General features: G+C 39.5%; 1 protein-coding gene across 1 annotated transcript; it reads right to left on the reverse strand.

Annotated features, from left to right (window-relative positions):
* Nucleotides 1–433: 433 nt before the first annotated feature.
* Nucleotides 434–9,888, reverse strand: LOC139739068 (cytochrome P450 2C16-like). The gene is made up of 6 exons (XM_071649680.1): nucleotides 9,883–9,888; nucleotides 6,028–6,208; nucleotides 4,455–4,655; nucleotides 3,504–4,225; nucleotides 1,718–1,958; nucleotides 434–642 (listed from the first exon to the last, which is right to left on the reverse strand). Exons 1-6 carry the CDS (start codon nucleotides 9,886–9,888, stop codon nucleotides 434–436), a joined length of 1,560 nt encoding a protein of 519 aa, XP_071505781.1.
* Between the last annotated feature and the right edge of the window lie 2,293 nt (nucleotides 9,889–12,181).

The following is a 12,181-nucleotide window of genomic DNA, read 5'->3' on the forward strand; positions in this document are numbered from 1 at the left end:
ATATAGACAAAAAATATAAAATTATCTTCAAATACAGTGAGAAAGAGGGGGAGAGATACAGTTTATATATCCTGCCATTTACATTTCCAACATGAAGATGATATACAGCATCCAATACGACTCTGCCACAATTTATCATTAACGCTGCTGAGGTTAATTTTTACTGTCATTTAGTCATTTATGACTGTGATAAAAAAACGGAATTTGAGTACTTAAATATCAGTCTTCAAATTTTTTTTTGACTTCCCGAAAATGTAATGAACGTGCAGAATTGACAATCTTAAATTGATGTTCGCCGTAACGAATTGACGTGGCATTTTCAGGCAGGGAAAACAGACGTGAAAAGCAAGAATTTACAGTGAGGTTTACAATTTGGGGCAAGAGGGGGGTGAGTGCATTCTTTGTTCGTTAATCATCTTCATAATAATTATCATTAAGTTTCACTGCTGAGTCGTGAGGACGATCGCTTCTTGAAGGACACTTTGTAGTGATGCGGAATTCTTGTCATGCCGCCATTTTGAGCCTCGATGGGAGGTGCCGGGGCGTCTGGAGGGAAGACTAGGTCGTAGTTCTGTAAGATGTTGGTGAAAAAAAGGAAGAGTTCCATTCTTGCAAGCCTTTCTCCCAGACAGTTGCGCTTACCTTGAAGAGAAATATAAAGAGAATTAAAGATATAGATTATGTACATCTTCACAGCACGATGTGCACATACAACACGACACGTTGTTACTCAACTTTTATTCAACATGTGTTCGATCTCATTTCACAACGTGTCCGACTATGTGTTGGCCTTTAATATAGCAAGTACAAGTCATAAACCCAAAGGCATCGACTTGACGATCACTTAATTCAATGTCGTGAGTGTCATTATCATTGAAATGCACTGTGTAATACCCGTTTCTAAGAGATTTTATCTTTCTCATCGGTCACTCGTCAGGAGCACTTTCTGCTTCCAAACACCTATCAAATTGTATCAGATCGCAGTCGGACAAATCCGACTTGTGTTGGTCGACTATCAGGTTAGTGTCAGACGAGTCGGGCTTGATCCAATGAGGCGAGATCGTCCGATGAAGGGACTAAGCCCAGCGGACGCCATTTCCAGTCGCCAGTCCAGTCAGTGTCGGATAAGTGTCGAGTCAATCCGATATGACTGTATTAGACGTGTGTTGTGCGACAACGGGCGTGTCCAGCCGACGTCCTGTGATAGCCTGTTGAGTTACCGGCGATTAAACAGTCATCAGACAGGTTTACTTTAGTCTAGATTCTAGGGCTCTTCAGGCAATGGTATAACCCTTGGTGCGAATCTCTGGAGCTTGTCGGATCAGATTTCATCGGAACTCATCTGAACGCTGACAATAAGGTATGTGCAGTTTGGGGATCGGGTGAGCCTCCGATGCTCAGTGGAATTGGGGTCTTGACACAATCGTTCGTGTTTCAGAGTCGGGCCATTTTATCAATGAGAAATAATTTCATTTAGGGATAGCGCCATCTATTGGGCACACCATAAAGTGTGCCAATTTAGGTGCGCGTCAATACAGTACGGTTAATGAAGGTCCTGCATGAGATTGTGTATCTGAAGAATGGTACAATGCACATTATCGAAATCAATTAACGTGATTAAGGTATACAGAGTTCTTTAATTGCATCTTTAAATAAAATGTACTACAAAACAGCAAACACCATTTTTCATTTCAGTATTACCATTGAAGGTGCTTACCAATACTAAAAGAAATGAGCTCCTCGCGAGGTTGGAACTCTCCTTGGCCATTGAGAAACCTTTCCGGCTTGAAAGAAAGGGGGTCAGACCATGTTTCCGGGTCAAATGAGCAGTACTCATAATTGAGCATGACCCAGGTGTCCGGCTCTATCAGATGTCCAGCTACTTTCATATCCGATGTCGAGGAGCGAATTGAAGAGATGGCGACACTAGCATAACGGATGGCCTCTTCTAAAGTTGCCTGAGGGGAGGGAGTGGGGTGGTAGGAAAATGACAAGGCATGATATTGTAAGAACAAAGTCTTTTGTTGTCGTGATTAAAGTCTGATATCTCTACTAAACTCTTCGCTAGGAAACAAATCTTAGTACCTTGTTAGCACCTGTTCAAGAATTAAAAAAAAGCACAAAAGTGCGACTGCTGTCCTTTCATTATCTGACCTTGTTGGTATAATTATGTCACTGAAGTAGATACAACAGAGATTATGAAGCTGAAGTACTCTTGCTAGTTATAACAGTACTCAGACAGCCTGAGTGTGAGCGCCTACAATCCGCCATTAAGTTTAGCATACCAAGTTTACCAAGTTCATACATGTATTCTCTTTCTTTCGGTCCGATGCGTTAACTGCCAATAAACTCAGAGCGCAGTGTTTAAACTGATTTTAATGACTTCAGGACAGAATGGTAGTGTCATTTTATGCAATGGTGCATGACTTTCATGTAATAAATGTTCTCCTTTGTCTGTTGGCGCCTTTTAATAATGGTCTCGGTAACATGACTTTGATGTTTCTTCCGTAATACTGATGACATTTATTGGAATGTAAACCCCGGGCTACTACGGTTTTCCTTAACAACTATGTTCTACACGATTCATTCACTTGAGGTCACGTTGAATAATCAAAAGACAAAGGAAACGGATTTCTAGTCATCAAAGACTTCTAAAGGAAAGGTCTTGTGGCAGTCATGTGCTTAGTCACTTGAGACACATGTTACTGTGCACGTTACTTTGAAGTTGATCACGTGATTACAGCAACTATTAAGAAAGCTTAAAAGTGTCGACGAATGACATGCAAACTACTGTATGGGTTCGAAAGCCGGATTTTGACTTAGTGTTTGAAGACCTATCATTGTGACTTTCGAATATCACCCGTTCTTTTCTTCATCAAAAAAGTTTTGTTTTTTCTTCGTTAGCAGTAATACAAAGTCTAATACAGCAAAACCTAATGATACTTGGCGTGGACGGACTTGATGTAAGAGATGTACTCGTATATCATGTATATCATCGTGAATATTGTACATCACGTGATGTGAAGGTTTGATGCATGTAGCCAAAGTTTAACCCAATATATAGCAGAAGAAGAGTGCATCTCAATAAGTATCCCACGTAGATCATTTTGGTGCCACCGAGCCTGAGACTTTTTGCATTGTACACTGTACATTACTTAAGTTTAAATAATGCAACAAACTCCTATCTTATCTTCATAAGATAGCACCGTTGAATACAGGATTGATTTGATGTTACTATTCATGGATATCTGAATTTATATTGACTGAACCATTGAGCTTTTCTTATTGACATTAGTATCATTGTTATCATAACCAATGTTCCTCTCTTTTATCTCTCGTACTGTGCAAATCAGAAAGACAATCTGTAAAAGGAAATGGAGCTTTTTATATTAACAATAAAGGAGACGGGCCGGAAAAGGGTAAAGCAGAATGTGTTTGCTTGAGTAGCTTTTTTTTTTTTTTTTCTAAAGAGAAGTGAAGAATGAAGACTGTTGTTTACTAACCATTGTATATGGCATGCTCTGTCTGTCAGACATCGCTGCGTATCCATTCTGTCCAATCACTGCATCAGCTTCCTCGTGTAGTCTCTCCTGGACTTCCGGGTGGGACGCCACCAACAGGATGGCCCAGTACAGTACGTTAGCCGTAGTCTCGAAGCCAGCCATAAACAGGTCGTTGACGACAAACTCAAGATTGGATTTAGTAAAGATGTAGTTCTCGGTTGGGTCCTTCGCAGTCCTCCTTACCTCGATCAGGTAGACGTCGATTACATCACGAGGATTCTCAGGGTCGAGAGTCTCATCATGCTCCTTAATTTGCTCTCGGAAAAACTCCATGAGCTTGTCCATCTTGGAGTAAAAACCTTTGTATGAACATCCAGGTAAATAGTGCAAGCCTGGAACGAGACTGCTAACGGCGGCGTACTCGATTGCGCGCAGGCTCCCGTGCACGAGCTGCAAAAGATGAATGAAGTGAGAGTCTTCATAGTCGTACTGCTTGGCGAAGACCACTCCATTCATGACGTTGGCGACGCTGGCCTGAAGAGTTTGCAGCGGATCACAGGGCTCCTCATCGAAGGTCTTGTGGAGGTAGTCAACCAGGTGATCGGCCTGTGATGCGACAACGCCTTCGAAGCATTGTCGATTGACGCCAAAGTGCTTCAGGGCTTGGATGACGAATGAGCGGGTTTTCTTCCAGTAGTCGGTGTATTGAGAGCCGATAACACCTGGATAGAAAGGTGTTTGAAGATGCAGTTTGTTAAACCACGTAAAACACCATTTATCACAACATAGAAGTACTGATTTGAAAGAGGAATAAACATCCTCCTAAAAAGAACACCAACAACAGTAAACACTTAAAACCAAACCAATTAATAGTAAGATTTGTTGCACGTCCTAATTTATGGCTAGAAATCAATTACCTACATGTCGAAAAACACAAACTGGAAATCTCACCCCGTCCTTTGAAGTAGTCATCGAGCGCGGGTAACGATCCCCTATTGCTGAGTAGATGACCGTCCAACAGGGCGTCTTTCATGACGGGGTAGGTGTTGAGCACCAGCACTGGTCTCGATCCCATATACATGGTAAAGGCCGTACCGTACTTCTCCACCAGACCGGCGAGGTACTTTGAGCCACTCCCCGCTAGAATCATGCCTGCGGAGTGAAGTGACGTAATAGTTGAAGTGGCGCTCAGTGGCATCATCATCACATACTCCCACTTGTTCACAGTGCAACTAGTGAGGTGTTTCTTCTCACCTCCCAACAGCACTCATATTCTGTGGAAACAGGTGGAACTTTCGTGACCCATAACTTTCCTCTTTTTACGTCCGACATCGATTAAAGAAAAAGTACCATTCCGTTCATGTCAGTCTTGATGTGGACTGGAATCGCATATAACAACAATATTGATAATTTCATGGTACTTTTATTCTTTAAAAGTTATAGCTTTTACATATTTAACACTACCTCGTATAATCTTGCAACGAATGTATTAATGACTGAGTGCAGCTACGGGAATAGTACTGTTTATACAGATAAAGTGCATATGAGAAAATAAAGATTAAGGAAAAGTATGTTGTCGTAGATGTTGAAAAACCCCTCTGTATTTGAAATAACAATTGTATTTCTTTTTGTACAAATAGAGTTTAGAATTATTCCTAGAATTAGAAAGATAGCCATTAGCTTTATAAAGTCTGTGTCTCATAGAGAATCAGAGAAATCCCAAATTATCGTGTAATTAGCGATAGACATGTTTCTTCTCATATTTCCCTTGATACATTCAAAAAACAACTACATGAATATACAAAATAATTATGAATATAGTGTGCGTAACCGGATGGAGTTTAGACCATTCTTTTTTTTTTTCACTCATCAACTCACAGTCAAAATATCTCAGCAATACCGATTTTCTTCTGTATTTGAAATTCAGTGTCACATGCCCTTATTTCTTGTTTTTTATGTCGTAATCTAAGGCCTTGTAGATATTTTTTTTTCCTTTTTCTTCTTTTGTGTCTGAAACAAGCTATCATGGTGCTTATACCTTGTTTCTGGTTCTTTGCATATTATGTGATGTATATCCTTGTCATACTGTATGTATAATGTTTATATTTTTAACCTGTATGTGTGGACCCCTCTGAAAACCAGCCTTTGGCTGACGAGGGTGTTCCACCCCATGAGTGGAAAATAAAAATTGAATTGAATTGAATTGAATTGAATAGAAATGGACAACGTTGAAGATGAAAAATAAGAAATAAGAAATAGAAACTAAGATTCAATACCAAAACACAAACTAAAAGAGCAGAAAATGACGTTCATAACTGAGAAGAAATGAAACTTAGAAATTTCCACTAAGAAAACAAAAATTAGAAATTAAATGAAAGAAAATAATAATAGTAACGAAGGAAAATAAGTACAGGAGATGAAAGGGAGGTGGTAAAAAAGAATAAGGAAAGTAAGATAAAAAAAGAATAAGAAGTAAGAAAATAGAAATGGGAATTAAGAAACAAGCCGTAAGAAATGATCTTACCGGGAATGTTTCCAAGCAGAGGCCAGCCCGGTGGGCCAGGAGGGAGTGAGTACACCGCTGACGGGTTCCCCGCGGTCTTCTTCAACGTACGCCGATTGAACACCAACGCCGCCAGGAGAGCAAGAGCCACCGCGGCAGTGCCGGCCGTAACGTAGGAGAAATCCGTACTCCCTACGGGGCTCTGAAATGCACACATAGATATACCCATCAGCATTTCCATGATAAAAGTCGATGTGAAGAAAGCAAAATCAATCAAAATCAGATTTTCCGCAGCTGCTAAGCTACAGAATGGTTTCACCTTTTTTTTTTTTTGAAAAAAATACCAATAGACATTAGTTGTGGCAATACAATTCGTATATGGAGATAGGTTAGCAATGACAGATTGCATGAGGAGGTTTGCTGTGGCCGTATCTCCTTTGATGTATCGATGGCATCACTGAAGTCAAGGGAATACTGAGGCAGGGTAAGGTATATACATTATCTATCTATCTATATACCTTTATCTCTATCAATATCTACATAATCATCTATATCCAACAATAGATGTAGATGAATAGATAGATAGCTAGATATATAGTTAAACAGATAGATAGGTAGATAAATAGATAGATAGATAGATAATTAGATATAGATGGATATATTAAAATATACGTTGTGCAGTAGGCCCTACAAAAAAAACCCACAATATGATTATAGACACATTGCATTTTTTAGATGTTCCATTGTTAGCATTATCATTAGCAATATCATTATTGCTATCATTGTTAGCAATATCATATTTTTTTAAAGCGCCAAGTCTCTGCTTTTATTTTCCGTTGTTTTTTTATCTTTCTTTAGCAAAATGTGTTTCGTATATTAAGATTAAGAGTTTTATGAGTAGATTTATAATTGGTGTTATAGATAGGGCCTCATACACATCACGCTGCGCTTATGATGACGGTCCCCTGTATTGATTTCTCCTTTGTTCATAAATACAGTATGCCTTAATATGTTGTTTTGATTCATATGTTATTACAGACTGATGTTATGAAAATGACATTACTTGTATTGATTTGTATGTTCAACTCCCTTTTTTTTCTTTGCATACTCTGTATCACGTTGTTTTCATTTGTTATTGAATTTGGAGAAAGAAAATGCAGAAATGAACCAAACAAACCAACTTTTCTATCCGTCATTATGTTTTTGCACCTTTATCTCTCTGCCTCAAAGAAGATGAAAACAAACTATAACGCCTTATATATAGATCCATTTTAACAATCATAATAATAATAACAATAACAATGCGTTCTGATTATACAGAGAATGGTACAGTAAAGTCTCTATACGCACATTATCATAAATATACCAGTGATAACAGTTGCAAAATACATGTACTACAAATGATAAAACACTGCGATAAATTACAAAAATATTGATCAAATGAATGTGTTTTGAGTCTAGTTCTGAAAGTGTCTTGAGTTAGTGCATGAATGAAGGGGTATTTGATGTGCATGAGTTGTGAATCTCTCATACAAGGTACCTCCATTTTATGTCCTATCAGAGGGACAGAGTGATTCGCCTCTTGCTAGAGGGGACGGTATGATTATACACAACATTACTCAGTCCAGGTTCGGGTTCGAACCCGGGTCCTTAGGATCGTGAGGAAGACGCGCTACCGACTGAGCCAACTCACCGCCCTAATAATTGCTGAATTGTATTGTATTGCATTTAATTCGTCTTTTTTTAACAAATCAATGAGAAGTCCGACATTCTCACCTATCTTGCAAAACAAAAACAAATCCCATTTCATTAATGTATACTTTCCTTCCATACTTTCTGAATGGCTGATGATTGAAAAGATAACACATGGAGATCCAGCATCGACTGTTATAAGGGGTACTGATCATACGTGTATTTCTTGATCCTAAAACTTTATAGTGTCATCTTCACATTAAAATAGTAATTGCATGACGAATGTCCAAAGTACAATAGCTAGGGATCATCGCCTCTGCTAGCATGGATAGCACAAACTTCAGCACGTTCACCAAAGTTGAAATCACCCAATACACTTTTCGATAATCAATGTTTAGTCTATATTTATACTCTTTAGTCTATTACTGTTTTGCTGCGAGAGGATCATTTTCTGTGCATGTGTTTTCGTCGAAGTAACTTAAAAAAGACAAACTTGTCAGTGTTTAACAGATATTTAGCCCAAGGGTGAGATGTGTGGACACAGGACGCTGCAATATGAAGTACATAAATGATAATGTACTTTATGTATTGGCCTCGCCTGTTGTCCCTCCGTGCACGTGCTCGAGAAAATACCGGTAATCGCTATCAGCTATGAATTGAAGGAAAAGCACTCACACAAACACACATCCATCGGTCTCACAGGCATACACGTGCGAATATAATTTCACAAAGGGTAAGGAATGCTAACATAAACACTAATAACATTGACAAATACGCACTTTGCCCTCTGAATTTCAACGAGCCAAGTACGGCCCGATCACTGCTGATAGTATTCCACAGCGAGCAATCAGAACAAGACCTAGTCGTGTCTGCATGGATTAGACCCAAGTGTCAAGATAGCATACTTTTGTCTCAAATGATTATATAACCGACATCACACCTATGAAAATTCAGCTTTGATACTAGCGGTATCATTGCTCTCCCCCCCCCCCCCCCCATTCTCCCGCCGCGCTTATTCATAATTAGGCCTGCGATACTATGCAATTGAGCAATTTTGTGCATCATGTAAGGTTATCAATGCCGGTGGCAATCGTGGTTGATGGTATAAAATTGAATGTTCTAAATAGATTTAGGGCTTTTATGTATGTTTATTTGCACAATATTTATTTATTTGTTATTGTACCTTGAGAAACTATACTGAAATACAACCTGACCCTTATCAACATAAAAAACGTTAGTAATGTGGACCAATGTAAAAGTATCATCCACTGATTGTGTTTATGACTTTTATCAGATTCAAAGTAATTATGACAGAGCTTTAATCAGATTCTGGAAGGCGACAATTTTGGAGAATCATCTGAAGCGAAAGAGACGTTCACTGCAAATGGACATCCTTCTCTATTGATTAATCGACAATGACAGACACCGTAGGAGCTTCTAACATCACACGTTGACAAAATATTTTTTTCTTGATCACAAATTTTCGACCATTCTTTATGTTTGCTTCGATCAACTGGTTGTGTCGTATTAAGTTGAGGTGAGTTTAGTTGTAATTATTTCCTCTTTGTTCATCTACCGCAGGAAAATCACAGTCAATAATACAAGATTTGTTACAGATAGAATAATATAATTCAAGATTTGGCTTCAAGTACGAAATTGAGAAAGTTTGTAGGTTTTAAGGAGTAAATTCAATGCAATACTATGTACGAAAATAATACTTTTTGTATCTGAAACGAAGACCAAAACGTGGTGAAACGTGATTCAAATGCGAAGATTGAAACGTTTAGGTTCCCTCTCCCGCGAAAAAGCGAACTGGAACGAAACTCTGAGTCAAATATTTTATTAAGCCAAATGAATCGTTACAACAACGAATAATCGAAGAAACAAAAATCAAAAGCTCTCTTTTAGCTTTCCGTATGCCTTCATTTAAAAATCAATGTGGATGTCAGACATAATTAAATTAGGGTTTGCGGGTATACAAGTCCTTGATGAGGTTAATGAACATTCATCTGACTAGCTTTGTATGAAATTGCGATGTGATTTACATAAACAAAATATGAGAGGATTAGTGTCTTTATCGCACAATAGTCTTCTTTGGTAATTGAATTCTTGTGAGAAAGATCTTAATTGAGTGCACGAGTGAGTATTAAAGTGAAATGATCATCTCAACAACCCAATTCTTACCTCCATTATGCCGTTTTCTGGGCGAGTTATGGACATGGATGACAGGTAATGATTCGAGAAAGGGCGAGAGAGGAAGAGCAGATCAGATCTCTTATCAATCGAATAATTGGGAGAGCCAATGTCATCTGAGTGAAGTGCTGCCAATCCACTTGGATCTCGAGGGATCAAACCCTGGATTACTCTCAATGCTCAAATTTTGGTGCGATATACCTTAATATACACGTATCACCATACATTTGGGAACGCGGTTGATTCTGTGCTACAATCATGGCTTGGATGCAATATTTTTAACAGAGCACGATGCTATTGTTCCGCTTTGTTAACGTTTTGCAACTGCCCTGCGTAATCGACCATTTGGATTGCACAACAGGGTTAGCTTGTTGAATATTCATACAGAACAGTTTGATCCTCCAGTGAATGAGTCTGGAAGCCACGCCCCTGATCGTCTGAACCAATCAGAAGTCGACTTCACGTGGGGCACTCGAAAGGTGCACAAACGCAGAATCAATAACAATCGTACTATATTCTCGTGTGATAGCATCTATTACGTGATCTTCTCAATGCCATTTGTGTTTTGGTCTCAAAAAGGTGAAAGATAAGGTCACAGACCTTTTCTTTGCTATGACGGTCGCTTGGGAGCCTTTTGCATTACGTTGAATAGAAGTTCGCTGAGCCTCGTCGGCGTACATTGTGTGCGAATCCCACATCATGTCTAAAGTTACAGACGAATCAAAAGAAAGAGGGTACAGGCATTGGGAATCAAGGGTTCATCTCACCTTTTTCATACATGCAGGCGCTATTTATAAGGATTATAAAACTACACGTACCTTGAAAAACAAATGCCATGTCTTTTGTTTGTAATAGCTAAAGTGTTAGGGACTATGACATCCCATTCCCCTTCTCATCCCCCCTCTCTCTGAATGACATAAAATCGTTCTCCCTATCAAAAAACAAACACCCAAACACACAAACAATCTAGACAATGTGCTTTAGAACAGCTCGATATTCATGACAATCAATTAAGCATCAATCGTGGACTGTAGTTTCCTCTACAGAACTGCGGAATAGACAAAAAAAAATCCCTTCCTTGTCCAGAGGGCGCTGCTAGGAGGCTGGAACCAGCTGGTGATCCCAAGACTGAGATCCGTGCATGGATGGACTTATCCTCAGAGCCACATTAGCTAATCAAGGGTGAGATCTCAAGTCGAGCTCATCAGGGAGAGACCTCATTTCTAGCTCATCTGGCAGAGACTTCATTTCCAGCCCATCAGGAAAATATCTCATCTATAGCTTGTCAGAACGAGACCTCATTTTTAGCTCATCAGGGAAGAGATATCATAGTTCATCAAGACGAGACCTCACTTCGAACTCAGAGCGAGACTTCATTTCCAGCTCATCAGGAAAATACCTCAAATCTAGCTCATCAGGGAAAGACCTCATTTCTCGCTCGTCAGGACGAGATCTCATTTCTACCTCATCACTGACGGACCTCATTTCTAGCTCATCAGGACGTGTCCTCATTTCTAACTCTTCAGAGCGTGATCTCATTTCTAGCTCACGGAGAGACCTCATTACTAGCTTATCACTGAGGGACCTCATTTCTGACTCTTCAGAGTGCGATCTCATTTCTAGCTCATCAGTACAAGTCCTCATTTATAACTTTTCAGAGTGCAATCTCATATCTAGCTCATCAGCACGAGTCCTCATTTCTTGCTTATCAGAGAGAGAGAGAGAGAGAGAGAGAGAGAACTCATTTCTACTCAGCAAGGAGAGGCCTTTTTTCCAGCCCTTCAGGAAAATACCTCATTTATAGCTCGTCAGAACGAGACCTCATTTTTAGCTCATCAGGGAAGAGACATCATAGTTCATCAAGACGAGACCTTACTTCGAACTCAGCAGGACGAGACTTCATTTCCAGCTCATCAGGAAAATATCTCAAATCTAGCTCATCAGGGAAAGACCTCATTTCAAGCTCATCAGGACGAGTCCTCATTTCTAACTCTTCAGAGTGCGATCTCATTTCTACTCATCAGGACAAGTCCTCATTTCTTGCTTATCAGAGAGAGACCTCATTTCTGTCTCATCAGTTAAAGACCTCACTTCTAGCTCCTCAGAGTGTTACGTCATTTCTAGCTCATCGGGGAGGTGGATCATTTCTAGCTCATCGGGAAAGACCTCACTTTTAGCTCATCTATAGGGAGACCTTATTTCTTGCTCATCAGAGAGAGAGGCCTCATTTCTAGCTCATCAGGACGAGTCCTCACTTCTCACTCTTCAGAACACGATCTCATTTTCAAGC

This window comes from Diadema antillarum, unplaced genomic scaffold (genome assembly GCF_040938485.1).
Source record: "Diadema antillarum isolate AM-2024a unplaced genomic scaffold, OU_Dant_1.0 seq00000781_RagTag, whole genome shotgun sequence".
NCBI lineage: Eukaryota > Metazoa > Echinodermata > Echinoidea > Diadematoida > Diadematidae > Diadema > Diadema antillarum.

Coding starts and splice junctions, on each gene's coding strand:
- LOC139739068 (XM_071649680.1), bottom strand. Junction 4,656..6,027: donor TCTGCTTGGAAACATTCCCG/GTAAGATCATTT, acceptor TTCACTCCGCAG/GCATGATTCTAGCGGGGAGT. Junction 1,959..3,503: donor AGAGCATGCCATATACAATG/GTTAGTAAACAA, acceptor CCCTCCCCTCAG/GCAACTTTAGAAGAGGCCAT.